The sequence below is a fragment of the Copadichromis virginalis genome, linkage group LG11 (assembly GCF_057382275.1).
Source record: "Copadichromis virginalis isolate Kocher_CV1m ecotype Utaka linkage group LG11, C_Virginalis_male_GT1.1, whole genome shotgun sequence".
NCBI lineage: Eukaryota > Metazoa > Chordata > Actinopteri > Cichliformes > Cichlidae > Copadichromis > Copadichromis virginalis.
The window spans coordinates 39502663-39520792 of NC_140628.1; the positions used below are offsets into that span (position 1 = coordinate 39502663).

Below are 18130 nucleotides of genomic sequence, written 5' to 3' on the forward strand. Positions count from 1 at the left end.
GCAGAAATACCGTCTTCAAAGTGAGCGCGGCGCTTTTGTCCCACTGCAAATATACCGCGGAACAAATGTTAGCATAATGAAAAGTCTTAAAGTCGCATTTAGCGACCCTTCGGCTAAGTTACGTGACGTTAGTGAGGTCGCGTTTAACGCGCTCTTTCTCCGTTAGTTCGTTCAGGTTTCTGCCGAAGCTCCGTCTGTTTGTCGCCGTGAAGCCAAACGTACTTAAACGGTTCAGGAAACACCGAGCAGACGGTTGAGCAAATATGTGGCCCGCGAACTGCGGTGAGGACGCAGACTCAAGCATGCTGTGCTGCAGTTTGTCCTTAAAGAGCTCTCATCCTGTTTAAAGCGCTAACAATGAGACAGACAGTAGATGGAGAAGTCCTCCTGCTGTTTCCTGCTGTTGTTGTCAGGCTTATATCAAACAACCCGAGTCTGTCACCTTTGTTATAAAGACCAACACTCTGCAGGATCCTGTTTCTCTCTGAGTCAAACACATAAAGTGTGTCTTTGTGACGATAAGAGGAAACGGTGTTTTCATCCTGCAAGTTCACACAGATTTGATAAAGTTCTGCTGCTTTTGTTGCTGACTGCTGTGGTTGATTTCCTTCTGCAAGTGTCCAGAGTCAGAAGAGCCTGAGAAGGTGAGAGGAGACGGAGGCTCTCCACCCCTGATGAGACACCAGGACAGATCCAGGACAGTGTGAGGAGGAGGAGCCAGCAGCAGCTGAGAGATGCAGAGGAGAGCAGACAGCTCTCTGTAGTTGAGGGACTGCTAAAAACACTGAAAACACTTTTATATTTGCTTCCTGTATCTGCAGAAGCATCTCCAACACAACCTGTAACAGCTGCATACAGGAACCACTCACTGCTGTTCGTCCTGCAGGATCTGAGAGGGAACCAAGGAAAAATAAGGGAACCACAGACAACTTTGATAATGCTTTGATTTATCCAGAATATATGTAGTTCAAATGTTGTTTTCATCAGTGGGATTGTGCTGGTTTCAGTGGGGAAAGTGTGCAGCTCATTTAGACACAAAGTTGTCCCTTCATAAGATAAGATAAGATAACCTTTATTAGTCCCACACGTGGGAAATTTGTAAAGTGTGTCAGTATTTTCTAAAGATGTTTCTGTATCATCTCTCTGCTGTTAGAGCCTCCAAACATCAGCCTGCTTATGCTCTCACATCTGCAACATCTGAAGTAAATTATGCTGCACAGTTTTGTCATCAATAAGAGAAGATTTACTGCATCAGTTTGTCTTCATTTCATCTGAAACACACACGGATCAAATCTCTGACTTTATTTTTGGGATATTGCCCTTAAATGTAACTAAAGCTTTCACACAGGGCTCGTAAATGATATGAAATAGAAACAAATACCTTGAATTTTGACTGAAATGTCATATTTGATTCCACCACTGAGCTTTCTTTGTGCAGAATCAGAATGGGTTTTATTTCCAAATGTTGAGCAGCTTTACAACATTAGCAAATTGCTGCTTAGTGCAAAACATACTGTCAGACAACGCTGAAAGAAAGCAAAACTGAAAAGTGCTCAGTAGATATATACATGATAGCAGGTGGTGCTCAGTGCAAGCATGGAGTGATGCAGTGAACAGTGTAGGCTCACTGTGTTCTGTATCTAGTAAATATCAATGATGTCACTCCTGATACGTTTGTACCATCAAACTGAGCATCAGTCTACACATCTGCTTTAAACACAACTGTAAAAAACACGTATCTGACATTATTCCGTCAAACTGTCACAACACGTGTTTTATTTAGGACCGTTAACTCTGCTCCGACTGTATCGAGGCCTCGTCCGCAGCCTGTGAACGGTTTGTACGCTGTTTTATTGAGAAGGTCTCCTCCACCAGGGCTCAGATCTTTCTGCTCATGACCTCTCAGTCTCTGCTTCCTGCTCTGCTGTCTTTGAGCCGGTGACTCTGTCCGCTTTAAAGGAGACTGTTGGTCATTTTAAGCCTGCAGGGTCTCCAAACGATGCTGCCCCTCCTCGACTCTTAAAACACGTGTTAACTGCAGTTGGACCTTTGCTTTTTGAGCAAACCACAGTTTGATGTCAGGTGTTGTCCCTAAAGATGTTAAACATGCTGTAGTCAAACCCCTGATTAAAAAACCTGCTCTTGATCCTATGACTCTTGTAAATTACAGGTCTATCTCCAAACTACCTTTTCTTTCCAAATGTCTTGAAAAGAGCTCACAGCCAATGAATGGCCTTCCTGGGAAAGCAAAATGTTTTAGATGTTTTCCAGTCAGATTTTAAACCCTTTCACTGAATCAGCCCTGTTCAAAGTTTTAAGGACATATTTTTAGCTCCTGACGCTCGGGACTGTGTTGTTCTGGTGCTTTTAGATTTGACAGCTGGCTTGATACAGTGCATCACGCCATATTACTCTCTGGTTTGGAGCACTGGGTGGGCACGAGGGGCCCTGGAGTGGTTCAGGTCCTGCTTGGCAGGGTGAACTTTTTCTGCCGTGCTGTCCTCTGTGGTGTGGTGTCCCACAGGGCTCAGTTCTCGGCCCCCTCTTGGTTCTGTACTGAGTTAACTCAGTTGCATTGTATTCCCCTTTTATGCTGATGACTGAACACATACTCCACACAGCCACTACTTCAGTGTCTTGAAATTAAGGCTTGCATGTCTCTTAACTTTTTAAAATTCAATGACAAAAAGACCGAGGTGATGGTTTTTGGTAGCCCCACTGAGACCCCCAATATTTAGATTCCTTTGCCCAGCATGTTAAACCAGCTGTCACAAACCTGGGGGTCAAAGTGACTGTGATCTGACGTTTGGCAGTCAGATTGAGGCAGCTGGCTAAAGCAGGTTTTTCACAGCTATCCACGCCTTTGTTAGCACTCGGCTGCATTACTGTAATGCACTCTATACTGGGGTCAGCGCATCATATATTACTCTTCTACAGAGGAGGCAAAATGCCGCAGCTCGTCTTTTAACTGGCACTCGACAGTTTGAGCACATTTCCCGTTTCAGCTTCACTTCACTGGCTGCCAATACTTTTAGGATTCATTTTAGAATTCTTTTATTTGCTTTTAAAGCTCTCCACGGCCTCGCCCCATCTCATCTCTCTGAGCTGCTACAGCCTCATACACCCACCTGCTCTCTCAGGCCAGCTGATCAGCTGCTCCTGCATGTACCCCGGACAGGGCGTAAACTTAGAGGAGATCGTGCTTTTGCTGTAGCAGCTCCCAAACTGTTTTTAGTTGGTTCTATGTTGTTTTTTAATACAGGGCTGTTTGAAATTTTATTTTTTTTCTTAACATATCTGCTGTACAGCACTTTGGTCCTGTGCTGGCTGTGTTAAAGTACTTTATAAATAAAGTTGGATTGGATAAAGTGTCCAAAGACATCCAGCTTGTGGGGACAGGTTGATTGGATAATCCAAATTGTCACTAGGTGTGAATGTGTGAATGAAAGTGAGCACGAATGGTTGTCTGTCCCTGTGTGTTGGCCCTGCGACAGACTGGCGACCTGTCCAGGGTGGACCCCGCCTCTCGCCCTATGACAGCTGGGATAGGCTCCAGCGCCCCCCGCGACCCTGAAAAGGATAAACGGAAGCGAATGGATGGATGGATACAGTGCTGTGGGTTTTCCACAGGGACAACTTTTAGGACTCTTTATCTTTCTAATGTTTGCTAATAATCCACACGGTTCTCTACACATGAAAGCGTTAGCGGCATGCTAACGCTTTCATGTGTTTTCAAAATGTGCCTCAAACATCAGATTAGCGAAAACTGAAAGCATTTATTTTACACACAGATTTTTCCACCCACAGCAAAATGCTAAACCTCTACACACACTGATGACTGTTTTACACAAAGACGTTACTAAACAGATAAATGCATCATTTTGTTAACTTTAATAATACTTTGTTTCCATTTTTCATGTGTTTGTTCCTCGTGTTCTATGAAACTAGCAGAGACAGAACTGGTGCAATGAGCCTTTAATTCACAACATGCAATAAATCACAACTTGTAGTTTGAACACATTTTAAAAATGTAGAAAAACAACTCGTGTTTGTGATGTCACTCAAACACTGTACACATCTTTTATTGTAATATAATAAAATCACAAGTCCAGCCTGATCGTGGCTCCTCACAGAAGTCAAGTGACCAATCCACACCCACAGAACATTAAGGCACTTTGGAGAAAACACTAAATGAACTACCAGGTGACCGTGTCCACTGGGCTCCTCGCTCTCATGTGTATACATTTATCCTAGTCTCGATCTCAAACATTCGATTCACAGATTCGGGAACTTTAAGAAGCAAACGTCCAATCAGAATTTAACGTTGGAGAAAGAATACCTTTGAAACAGCTGTTAGGACGGCTGCTCCACGACCTGCTGTTACAGCTTTTCCTGGCGCCGCCCCGTGTGTCATCACAGGAAACAGCAGTGACGGGATTCAGCTCAAACAAAAAGATTTAATATGAGCTGAATAATCGACCAAATGTATGCAGGACTTTAGTCTGTAGTAGAAACACAATCAGTGGCATTAAAAATGAAAGAATAGACCTGAGACTAAAAGTTGCTGTTGAGTAAAATGTTTCCATGTGTGAAGCTTTGTTGGTCTCAAATGAAACAAACAGACTCGAGATTAAAGAAAGTCACGTTTCTCACTCACTATGTGTTCACAGACTCTCTGCATCGAATCATATCTGTTATTAATCTCTGTCTCTCCTCCACAGCATGTCTTCATCCTGTCTTCCTTCTCTCACCAACCAATCACAGTGATTGGCCCCGCCCCTCCCTGAGCCTGGTGCTGCTGTAAATGAATCTGTGGCATGTGTAGAAAACAGGGTCAAGACTTGTACAACTAGAAGACTTCCAAGTCTTGCCCAATTGCATACGAGCTTTGGCTGCTTTCCACTAAACTGGAACATTTGTACAAACAAATCTCACCTGGAGACCGAGTCGTTTCCCTCCGACAGTGAAAAATGTAATGAGCAGTAATGTATTATCAGCGGTCCAGATTCATAGCCAGTCTAATGAATGTTTCTGTCCCCCAGTGGACACGCAGCCATACATCAGGTCACTTTGCATCAGTGAGAATATCATCATCAAGCTGGAGCCAAAATAAATAATGTAAACAGTGTGGTTTGTCTATGGTGGAGCCCGGATCCATCAGAGTACTCGAGGCATGGAAATAACTGTAAACGCTCACAGCAACGCCTTCAAATAGCCTTCAGGAAAACCACATCGCTGTCCCACTCTGACTGACAAACACCTTCGTTTTGGATTCACGCAAAACATCCAGACGGAAAATTAAAGCCCAGCTTTAGGGTAAAAAAAATAAGTCCAAGGAAACAGAAACAAGAAAAGTTTGAATTTTATCCCAAACTGGAAAAACAGCATAGTAAAAGTTCAACCATAGAAATAGTAAATACATACAAAACTCAAATGTAAATCTTTTCACGTGTTGTGATTTAACACGATGATGTAACGGCCTGCTGCAGTAAGCTTATCAGTGCATAAGAAACCAAACTCTTACAAATGAAGCTGGTGCAGACAGGAAACCAAAGAGGCAGCGAGCACAGCAAGTGAGCATGGTGCACCATTACGAACAGCATCACAGCGTGAAATAAAGCTTATGAGACACGTGACGTTAATGGGACGGGAACCCCTCCACACTGTGCGACCCTCAGGGGTTCAGGCCCTGACGTACCGGACTCACTGGGAGCAGGCAGGATGTGATGTCACTGTTGTGAAGTCAGTCCCTGCAGCCTATCAAACAGGACCGTGACTGTATGAGGAACTCGCAGTCTCTACCTGCAGGGTCACATGACTTCATGACCAGCTTCAGATAACGAAGAGCTGAGTGACCGCTCTTATTCAGTGTCTCAGTCAGTGGCACGTTTTACTACTGAAACCCTGTGGGCGGGGCTTGTACCCTGGACAGGTCACCCCACCTACGTCTTTGGACTGTGAGAGGAAACCCAGACAGGGAAAACATGAAGCTCCAACCGCTGCACCGCTAAGCCACCACAACCTAATTATGCTTTTTAAAGTTAGTTTATGAAGTTGTCTGAAGCTGAAAGCATTCGTACAAAAAGCTCACATGCTTTCATCAAGTTCCTACACCAACTAGAACATCCTGACGGTTCCCACAGACCAGTCGAGCAGGAACCCGTTACGATGTCACACAGTGTGTAGAGGCTCCAGGATCAGACACTAACGGGTATTTAAATGTACTACAAAGTACTGTGTAAACCTTCCACAGTTTAACATTCAGTTTGAATCCAATTAGAGGTCAGGCCTTCATTTGGTGCTCTGAGCTACTTCAGAGGAAATTTCAGACACATTCAGTGCACAGTCAGAAGCATCGCACAGTAAGGCAGTAATCTCAGGATTATCGTTACACACCGAATGGTTTTACTCGTTTGTTAACGACAGGTGGCAGAAAAGGGTCTAACTTTGAGCCTTTTTATTCTAAGAATTAAAGCGAAACCAGTTTGGGTTCTATGAAGAACACGCAGCAGAAAAACTGGAAATGTGTTTTTCCTCCAAGACGTTCACAGCAGTTTATCTGCACACCTGTAAACTGGGATTAATCGCTAAAAACAATCAAACAATAAATGGCACTTTGTTATTAAAGACCAATAAGACAAGCAGCAGCTGTCATGTGAACACTGACATGTTAGCATGAACTCCCCTCCTGTCCAATCAGATCGGCAGTGCAGCCGAGAAAAAATGGGCGTGGCATCAACAATAGTCATGCTAGGTCACGCTTGTTAGCTAGTGCTGCTATATTAACCTCTTCATTAAATTCCATTTAATAAAATGTTAACTATGTATCAGTAATGCACAGTCAACAGAAAACATAAGCATGGTTTAACCATTTTCAACAAACTCTTAATTCTGTCTCTTCAATTTGTTTTAATAATCACTTAGCTGTAAGCTAACGTCTCGGCTAACGTTGGCTACCTGCCACATTTGGCGTCTCTGTCTCGATTCGTAACGATTGTTCACGTTAAAGTTTTTAGGTTCAGAGGTGTGACTTCATTTTCCACGTAAGTTCAACTGAGCATTGAGTCAATCAGAGATGTTTGCAGAGCTGACAGCCCAGAGGTGCTGCATGCGGTCGGAGCTAGCAGTTAGCGGGAGTGGACGTCACCGTGTGCAGATTAATAAAAGTTTTCTGTCACTGAGTGAAAGCACAGATTAAATAACTATGATCAGAACGAACGGGCTGGGAGAGGTACGCAGAGATTGTGCTTAAACAGTCGGACGATTGTAAAACGGCTAACACGCTGCGCTCAGTGCAGCACATTGAATATTTACAGCATCTTTTCATTGTTAGCTCGTCTGTGCGTTCACTGATGTGGCGTTGCAATGACTTCTTTTGGAAAACACACATTCTCCAAAAATGTAGCTTCCAACATATAATTATAAATCCAAACACTTTTAAATGGATGATGTTTAATATTTACTACAATATGTCTTCGTCTGTCCATAGATACACACTTTTAATCTCTTTGGTTCATTTGAATCCATCTCAGCGCGTCTGAACGAAGTATCATTGATCATTAATCACGTGAATATTTGGATAATCTGAATGAATCCATGTCATTACATTTATTAATCTGCACAGATTTCCACACAGTTCATTTTTAATCCTGATATAATTTATACATCGCTCTCTTTTGGCATCCTCTAAAATAATCACAGATGTGCTTTTTAAATACAAAATTCAGACTGAATTTTAAATTCAAATGGCTAAAAGTTTGGTTCTTTTAAGCACCGAGGACAGCTGAACAAAAAGAGTAATTACAATAATCTGCAGTTCCTGCTGAAACGTCTCTAAACTGTTCAGTTACAGATTGAATCCACGTCAGTGACATATTACATGTTCTTCCTCCATAACACAGACGCTGTGCTTTGGCCTTTATTTCTCTTATTGTCAGTAAATCCCACAAGCAGACATCAAACACTGGAGCTTCCCACAGAACACCTCTCGACACACAAAAACATTCAGGTTTATCTCCTGTACATGTGTCTACGGGACACACGGCTCCCAGCTGTGGTCTGATTTAACGCGACACAAACTGAACCGCGTGTTTTCTGATGTATTTGTCGGGTTTTCGAGCATCTCAAGCAGAACAGCTGGAGACATTTGTCTTTAATGTAAGTGGGCGTGTCCATGAGTCAAACTGGTTCTTATATTTATCTGCAGCTTGTTTTGTAATATAAATGAACAATGACATCATTACTGACCCACATAATCAATGTGAGATTTTTTCAATCATTAAAACTTGCAACCTGTTTACATGCGTGTGGTTTGCACTGTTTACATGCAGCGTCTTCAGCTTCCTTGAATCTTTAAAAATGACCCAGCTGGCTAAAACAAACTGAACCTCCAGCAGGTTAGACTCCGCCCACGGGCTTCCTGACAATCAAAGAAATAAAGATTTCTGCCACGTGTCTTTACTCGCCAAAAATGACGATGTTTTGTTCTTTTGCTTTGTTGGCATGCCGACGTTTTACCTGTTTCATTTGTTAGCATGCTGCTGTTTTACAGCCCCTGAGTAAATTTTTAGCATGCTAACAACAACATTAGCATGCAACTCGTGTTTGAGTGATAAAAATATTTCAACACTAATATTTTAAAGTAGAACTGCTGTAATTTTAATGCATCTGTGGTCCAAACTGCTTCTGCAGAGCTCGAGGAAGTTTCAAAGGAGCAGAAGGATGGGCGCTGTAAACCGTGAGGACACGCTCATTTATGGCACACAGCAGTGTGAGGGCGCCATCGCTTTAGAGCCCACGCCTCATTCTTAAGGACAAAGAAAGAAAACAACAGGAATGATGGGAAATATAATAAAGGTGACAATTCCAGGTGACTGTGCTGTCGTTCATGAATGAGGATTACCGATGGTTCAAATGTGACCCAGAGCACCGTTACCATGGAAACGTGACCACAGCGGTCCGATTTAACGAGGAAGTAAAAGAATGACACTGACTGCTGTCCAGCCCAGCCGGTGCTGCGTCGGCGCTCCTCTGCAGTAAGAGTTATGATCACATCGATTTATCCAGGTGGTCGCTTGGCAGAGAAGAACCAGGACACAGCAAACTGCCAACACAGCCATCTGACTCCATCATGACGGGACGCTTTTTACATGGCTGCAGAAAAGCATGATGGGAGAAACATGCGGGGAGAGAGTGTTAGAGTCTCAGGGCAGTGGAAGTAATTGCTGTCATGTGGATCGGCCTCACATCTTTGGATGTGGCTCGAAGAAAACAGTTGGCTCACTGTTTGGAAAAAAAAAAGCACTTTTAACTGATTAGCATCGTTAGCATCGTTAGCATTCCTCAGGGAAACCCTCCTCTTATCACAGGGAACTCAGCTCGAGCAGGGAGGTGCACGCTTGCATTATTTATACGATAACAATGTTTTAAATGTGGTACGCAGCCCCCTTCAGTCCAACTGTGGACAAATATGCACCAGTCAGGTGTAACATAATGACCGTGTGCCTAATGTTGTGTCGGCCCCCCTTTGGCTGCACCCATCGAGGCTGTGCTGTGGGTGGAGCCTCTGCAGATTGGACCGTTTGTGCAGCACCTCGCACTGATGCTCTGACTGAGGTGGCCCGTGACCCCGTGACCCCTGCTCCTTCCTTGGAGCCCCGCAGGAGCTGCAGTGTCGCAGCTGCTCTGAGCCAAACTGTCACAAATCCTCACGCTCGTCCGATTTCCTGCCTCTAACATCGACTTTGAGCACAAAACGCTTACTAGTCCCTGAATGCACTGCAATTTAACAACATGCTTCACTTGAAACGTGCTCATAAAAAGCAGATGAGGCCATGAAGGTTTGATTCTGCAGCGCGTTAAAAAGACGACACCCTCGCCCAGCGCTGGAGACGTTTAACCCAAAACCACGTGAGCAGGTAACAGGCTCAGACCAGAAGCAGGTGAAGGACAGCACCTACCAGACTGAGGCCCACAAGCCACGCTGTAAGACGTCCACAAGTTCACGGCCATCAGGAACGTCGCTATGAATCCAAACACCTGTGAACGAACACACAATGCGTTACAAACACCTTTCAAAGTAAAGCTGCTCAAGTCTACTGACGGATCGCACTCAGCTCAGAGAAGTTCAGGCAGGACCAGATTTCTGTTCTCAGGAAAGAACTTAATGTGACGTCCTGCGTGATCAGAGGGAGGACTCGGTCTGCAGGAGCCACACACAGCTGGTCTGCTGCAAAGTGACACAACGCGAGTCTCGCAGTTGTGCGCTTACGTACCGATCCGGCCACCAGCGCTGAAACTCCACCGCTATTCGCCGAGGCGATGATGGAGGCGATGAGGATGAGGATGCATCCCACAGAGTAATGGAAGAACTCCTGAAACAGCAGAGGAACAATAAACATTTCTCAGCATCTGTCAGCACCTCGTGTCCACCACAGAGGAGCTCCGAGCCTTCCTCAGAGCTCCGCTTTAGTGAAGGCTTCAAAGTCGGGTCTGCTTCTGAAACCAGGATGCAAACATTCACTCTGCCGGAGCTTCAAGTCCCGTTTCACTCGCACGAGTTTTCATAGATTCATTAATAAATACCGCTGGACAGGAAGTGCTTTTAATTTCCAGCACGTCTCTCATCCTGCAGCCGGATGAGCTCGCTGAGAGTTCAGCACAGGAACCAGACCTGCACCGCAGCTGCTGGACTTTCAAAATAAGAGCAAGGGCCTGACCGCTGCTGAACAGATGTGCGTACAGATGTGCAGAGGATGCTGGGGGTCGGGTGACATGGAGGCAGGTGCTCTGCTGTGGAGCTTTATTAGTACTGCTTACAGCTGAGCAGACTGCATATATGTGCAGCGTCCACATGAAGATCAGCAATCATCTCACAATGTTTAACATTTCTCTGGATTCAACAGAACAGGAAGAGGAAGTCTCGCCATGTGTGGAAGCATAAATCTGAGCCGAGCGACTAACAGCTGCAGGGTGATGTTTCGTCTCAGGCTGAGATCTCCCAGCACGTTTGGTGCTCATGAACCTTTTCAAGGTCACAAAGCTCTCAAAAGGTTAAGGAACAATTTGCAGCAGCTGATTTGTTTCATTTTGATCAAAAGTCTGAGATTTGCTCTGAAAATCACCTCTGCTCACGGCCGACTGGTCAGGAAGGTAAACGAGGGACTGCTGGTGCACTGCAAGCATCCGCACATCAGAAGCTCTCTTCCTTCCTTGAACTCCACAGAGAAGCCAGAGGAACATTTGGGTTCTTCTGGCTTCTCTGCGTTGCATAACAGCAGCTTCCTGTTACGCTACGCTGAGAATCAAACGCTCAAGTCTTCGATGCAGAAGTTTGGCTGAAATGCAGAAGCGAGACCGACACAGACGGATGGAAGCGTCGCTCCTCTTACCGTCAGCGGCCAGTTGATGCAGGGCATCCTCGTCTGCAGCCTGCACAGGTGCATGAGGAAGAAGATGAGGAAGGCTACGAGGAACCACAGCGTCACCACCTCGAAGTACTGGAAGGCCGGCCAGCTGGGCCAGCCGCGAGTGCAGAACACACACAGGAAGGCGATGAGCAGGGAGATCTGGCAAAAGGGAAATTCATTTTAATATGTGCTTACTTTGCATTAGAGGCGAGCAGCGGTTTGAGGACGTGCATCACATGTTTTTGCATCTGCTTGTTTAAACAAGCAAAAGAGAAGAAAGCGATGCGCCGCGTTCACGGCCGACGGTTTTCAGAAGAGCTCCTGAGCGCGTGCAGCGACTTCCACCTCAGGATTGGCCGGTTTGTCATGAGCTCCACACACTGTGAAAATGTCACTGCTGGACTGTTTGCAGATGTCACACTCATCATGTTTTCACTCCCCGTCCCAGCTTTTTAAAACTTCTTGCTGGCATCAAATGTAAAATGAGTTTTTATTTTCAGACAATAAATAAATAAATAAATAAATAAATAAATAAATGGTACATTTGGTTCTGGCAGCTTCAGCTCAGGTAAACGCTGTGTGGGGATGTGTGCAGGCTGTGGCTCTGATTGGCTCTGTGGCTCTACACTAACTTTTTGCCACTAAATGTTTTTCTTAGGCGCATCAGCACAAAAGTTAGGCGCACCCAAAGCTTTCAACCACATCGCCTAACGCTGCAGTTTTACATGTGCACTTTTAAAGGGGAAACTGATGTCACAGACAATATTCATTTGCAAATGATTAACTAACAATCTTATGCTTGTCCTTAAAGTGCGTGGCTCTCTTTGGTAATGCTGTAGGCAACGTTAAACGTATTCGTCACATCGGCTCCTCTGACGACCTGCCTGCTGCTGAAAGGCAGCGGGGGAGGGGGGGGGACACTTGGGCATTTATTGCTCTCATTTACTGTTTGGTGGTTGCTGAAATAGTTTGTGAGCTTTAACCTGAGATTCTGACGTTTCTGGCAAAATACGTTTATATTTAAAAGTCCATTCAGGATTTAATGACTCGATATCGGATATCTATATCAGAGAGGTCCCGCCCCTGACTGTCTCTGATTGGTTTAGACCACGATAGGGGCATGATGTGTGTCTGACCACACGGAGACGTTCAGAGTTGCAGAGACCTTTTTTTTTCTTTCTAGTTGCACCATTAAAAAACTGGTGGCACTCCAGAGCCCTGCTCTGTTGCCACAGAAACTCTGATATTTAGCTCACATAAGCAGGAGTTGCTCCTGATGTGACGGCACAGCCTGAACCAACCAGGCCAAATGTGGCAGAAAGCTGTAAACATGGTTGTTCTGGGTCAAACAGCTGTTGGGTCTGAGTAATCGTTCAGCAGCCGATTTGTGTTTTTGTTTTAGTTCAAAGAATATTAGAATATTACCAAACCCTCCAGTGTCGTGGTCTCAGAGGAACACGTTTCAGACTGTTGACAGTACACGTGTTGGAGTACACGTGTTGGAGTACACATAGGAAACTGCATACAAACCACCGTGTTCAGAAATAATGAAGGAGGCGAGCTTCACTCCTGCAGGTCTGTTCTGAGACGGCGTTAAATGGTAAATGGCCTGTATTTATACAGCGCTTTACTAGTCCCTAAGGACCCCAAAGCACTTTACATATCCAGTCACACACACATTCACACACTGGTGATGGCAGCTACATTGTAGCCACAGCCGCCCTGGGGCGCACTGACAGAGGCGAGGCTGCCGGACACTGGCGCCACCGGGCCCTCCGACCACCACCAGTAGGCAACGGGTGAAGTGTCTTGTGCAAGGACACAACGACCGAGACTGTCCAAGCCGGGGCTCGAACCGGCAACCGTCCGATTACACGACGAACGCCCAACTCTTGAGCCACGATCGCCCTTTAAAGGTTTTACACAGACGGTCAGACTCACCGGACACTTTATTAGGTACACTTGTTCAGCTGCACGCCAACACAAATATCAGCCAATCACATAGCAGTGACTCACTGAGACGACCTGCTGAAGTTCAGAATGATGGAGAAAGGCGACCTGAGTGACTCTGAACATGGTTGTTGGTCTGAGTGTGTCAGAAACCAATTTCTGAGCTGACAGGAAGGCACCAGGACCTCGAATACAGCACGATCTGGCATCCTCGTGTCGGTGTTGTTCCCACATCATCATCATAAATGTTCCAGGTTCAACATTGACCAATCACATTGTTGTGACGTCATACTTTTGCAAGCCGAGCGATTCATTCATTTACGAAATTCCAATGTTGCAAGGACAACATGCATAAATCTTACCGTTTGTTACAGAACAGCATCCTGAAATGCAAAGATTCAAATCGCTGCATCGGAGGACAGAGGCCGTTACGCAGACTTTTTTTTTACAGCGCTTTTTTTTACAAAGTCGCAAAAGTGTGACATCACAACAATGTGATTGGTCACTTGCAATGTTAAACCTGGAACAACATTTATGATGATGATGTGGGAACAACACCGACACGAGGGTGTCAGATCATCATGATGAACACTCGTTACGACCATCGCATGCAGAGCATCAATGAACGTGTGGAACATCGAGCAGATGGGCTACGGCAGCAGACGACCACACCAGGTGATCAGAGAAACGCTGCCTGGTCTGATGAGTCTCAGTTTCTGCTGCAACCGTCAATGATGGAGTCAGAGTTTGAGGAAGCAGCATGAAAGTGTGGATCCACTCTGGCCTGTTTCAGCGGTAAGAGCTTCACCGAAACGCCACAGCCTGCCTGAGTGTGGCATCCCTTTTTGACCAGAGTGTACCATCTTCTGATTGGCTGCTTCCAGCAGGATGACGCTCCATGTCACAAAATCATCTCACTGTGATCACATGACCAAAGCCCCTGAGAAATGTTTCCAGCAGCTTGTTGATTCTGAGCCATGAAGAATTAAAACATCTCTAATAAAGTGCCTTCTGAGTGGGTCTAACGGTGCTATTATAATAACACGAGGACACGTAAAACAGCTGGAGAGGTCCCCTGTAAAAGCCTGGGGGTCTGCAGCTGTCTCTGAGCCCCGGGCCCCGTTTTCTGTTCGCCCGTCCCTGTCTGGATGGAAGTTTTTACGAAAATCAATATTTCTCCATCAGGAGCCGATCACTCCGAGCATCACAGGCCGATCAATAACAACAACAGTCGTTTAAATATTTCACAGTTAAAGTTTCTCGTGTCTAAATCTTTAGAAAAGCAGGCGCACACAAACCCGGGTAGAACCGGGTAAAGCCCCGGGGTTTGTCCACCGGACCGACTCTTACCAGCTGTCCGATCTTGAGCAGTCCCGGGATGGTCTGGGTGTAGCCCAGGTTCAGGCCGCTCTCCCCGGATGTCCTGGTGGTTGTTGTCGTGGTGATGACGGTGTGAGACATGATGCCGGTAAACAGCACGGTAAATGAAACGTTTAAACGAGTTTAACCGCAGCGGAAAGTCACCGTCGACCGCGCGACACGGCACAGCCCCTGTTTTTATCGCTGACGTCAACGCGCAGCAGATAAACGCGACTGCTTCCGGGATATATTTCATAATAAAAGCACCGACAAAACCCCGTCCTCTCAAAACACTTCAGTGTGTATTGATATATTCTCAGTATAATAACAGTAGCATGTTTTAATTTCATTTGTTTTTTGAGTGTATTTTTCTGAGTGTGTCTGAAATATCACTTTTTATGAGTTCCATAGACTGTATATAAAGATGGACACCACCACTTTGATGTCACCCCCTGGTTTTGGACATTTTAGAGCCTTGTTTTCTTATTAGTGTACATCCCCACACACATATGTCTGCTAATCAGTGTTCAATAACATCTTATCACTCTCCTCCTTCACAGGTGAGCCACTCTGACAGAAACTTTGCACATCATTGAGATTGGGTCATTAACATTTATTTTAAATCACAGTTCGTTCGATTTTCGTGTAAATTCTGGTCATTTCATCATCCTCTGTGAATAAAATGTCGTGTTCTGCTTTTGCGTTTCTTTCATGTGTCAAGCTCAACATACATCACCCGTATATGACTCAACAATCACCAAAGCTTTGGTGTACCCTCAGTGAAATCCTTGAATTTCAGTCACTAAAAACTGGAGCTCCGCCTTCTTGAACACTCTGTTAGTATAGGACCTCACAGCAGACATGTTATTGGCCACATGATGTCATTAAAAATTCTCCAAAATGCTCCAGCGGCACAAACACTGTGCAGAGGTCCAGTTCAGGGACTCCAGCCACACCCTGTGACCATCCAGCTGTTAGTCAATGACTGGCCACGCCCATAAATTTAAGTCTCAAAACTCACAGATAAAAAAATCAATTACTCGGTTACAGTTGTTATGAAGGGGGAATCTGTAGAGACCAAGCCGTTTATATCTTTGCTGTAAAGTTTAACATGGGAGTCTATGGGGACTGACTCTCTGCTGCCCCTGCTGGACATCACAGGAACTGCAGGTTGTGGTGATTTTATCTCATTTATTTATTGTTGCTTGTTTTATAATAAATGAAATTTGATTTATAAAAATAAGTTAAAATGATCAATTAAAATTATATTAAAGCTGAACGTCAAGTTTGATGTTTGAGGTGTTTATTCTAACTCAAACACGGCTCTCGTTTTGTTGGTGAATTTGCTTCTTTTAATTTTCCATCAGATACTTCATGATCCATCATGATTCAGAAAATAATGTGGGGAGATCTCTGATAAGACCATAGTTTGTTGTTAGGATACCTAACAGGAAATTAAACAGATGCTAGAGAGTCAGTAATATCACTGAATCCCATCTTTATTTATGTCATTGTAATATTGTGGTTTCTGTTATTTCCCTTTACATGTGAGAGTCATTTATAAGATAACTTTAATCAGTCTGAGACGGCTGCAGCAGACACACACAATCATGAGTGGTGCCTGATAACGCTGGACTTTATGTTGTTTTCTGACTGAAACATGCTGTGAGTCTGCTTGTGTTTGTTTGGCCTTTATTTTGAAGCAGACATCCTGTGTGTGCAGGTTTTTGGGTGGCTGAGGTGTCAGCGTTGACCTGTGGGCTGAGTGGAGGTGTGGTCTCTGTCAGGAAGCACTGCAGCAGCAGCTTCCAGAGAGGCACGAATGTTCCCGAGCAGCAGGACAACAGAGCTGCTGTCAGGACGTTTCCCTTTAAACTGAACACACGCACACACTCACGCACACATGCACGCGCACGCACACACACTCACACTCACGCACACATGCACGCGCACGCGCACACACACTCCTCCATTCAGAGCTCAGCACCATTTTCTCTGTTTTCTGTTTGAATATTTCACGTTTAAGCAGGAAACATGAGATTAAAACCTTCGTTTTAAAGAGTGTGCAGACGTGCAGACCAGCTCACGAGACAACAGTGAGATAAATATAGAGGAGTAAACTACGTCAGTCGTCTGAACACACACAGGGCGGTGATGCTCGCCTGCATCCTGAGGTAACAGAAAACGAGCTGAAGTTCATTAATCACACTCTCTCAGGCTGAGCTGCGAATACGAATTTTTCTGATTTCAACTCGATCTTCGTGGACACACAGAAGGACACGAGGTTTCTGCGCTTCTGCGATGGATGCAGCTCAGGTTCACTACATCAGCTCTGTACATGACCAGAAATGGGAGGAGCTACAGTTGAGCTGTTGTGCTTTAGAAGTACAAAATCAATCATTAAGCACATCACGCTCGCCAGCTTGTTTCTGTGCCGCGTTCACGAGTACAGATCGTGTTCCTGTGCAGGTGATAAATGCTAAACTTCTGTGCACCACAGAGCTGAGAGGTGGTGCCTGTTCCAGTCACCATCCAGAGCTCCCAGTCAAAGGTGAGGGTGGGGGCGTGGATCGACCTCTGAGTCGACAGCTTTGTTTTTACCACCACAGGCCGGTACGGCGTCCACGTCACTACAGAGGCGTCACCAACTCATCATAGAGGAGGCCCCGAGACACTTGAACTCGGATCCAGCTCAGACTGGAAGTACTAACTCTCAATCCCAACACTGCACATGTAGCTGTGGACGCCACCCGGAGAAGCCAGGCGAGTCACAGAGATGCTCAGACCACCACAGGGAAGCACCACCCGGCTCCACGAGAACACTTGACAAGCTGCAGCATCACGAGCCGCTGATGCGACAACGTTACTGTGTGACGGCAGAACATCGCAGACAGACGTGAGAATGCTTTTCTATCGCCGGCTCTAACGAGTCCGTTTTTATCTTTCTGTTTAGTCTCAGGCTGGTTTTGTTTCAAGGACTCTGTTTGTGATCAAACGGTGACGTCTCTGTTTCAGAAGGCGGGAGCTGGAGGAGTCTTCGACTAAAATGCTCTCAGAGCATCATTCATAATTCAGACAGCGGCCTCAGAAGCAGTAAACCTGAAGGAGAAGGAGACGCACATCAGCACAGCTGAGCTGCAGACTGAAGATGCTGCTGTGGTCCGGCCTGCTGCGAGGCTGCAGTTGTTTCTGTCACTTTCATGTCCGCAGCAGCTCTTTCTTGAGTCTAATCTGACAGTAATATAAAGTTTTATGTGAGGACTATTGAATTATACTGATGGGAAAAGTCCCACACAGAGGACATGTTGAACACGGCAGGATTAGAGGATGTGTGTTTGCTGCCGACGTGATGTTGGCGTGGCCGCTGACGCTCACTTCCTCTCCCGAGCCTCATATGAGGTTTGCTTTTTGTA

General features: G+C 45.4%; 1 protein-coding gene across 2 annotated transcripts; it reads right to left on the reverse strand.

Annotated features, from left to right (window-relative positions):
• Positions 1–3960: 3960 nt before the first annotated feature.
• Positions 3961–14957, reverse strand: cmtm7 (CKLF-like MARVEL transmembrane domain containing 7). 2 transcript variants are annotated; one of them, XR_014922847.1, is made up of 6 exons: positions 14709–14957; positions 11391–11567; positions 10275–10373; positions 9960–10038; positions 8903–9153; positions 3961–8806 (listed from the first exon to the last, which is right to left on the reverse strand). XR_014922847.1 is itself a non-coding variant. In XM_085472462.1 (5 exons), the coding sequence occupies exons 1-5, from the start codon at positions 14817–14819 to the stop codon at positions 9146–9148; spliced, it is 474 nt and encodes a 157-aa protein (XP_085328588.1). In that variant the 5' UTR covers positions 14820–14957; the 3' UTR covers positions 3961–9145. The 2 variants fall into 2 exon arrangements, 1 of the variants encoding a protein (XP_085328588.1); XM_085472462.1 differs by having other exon boundaries at positions 3961–9153.
• Positions 14958–18130: the final 3173 nt, after the last annotated feature.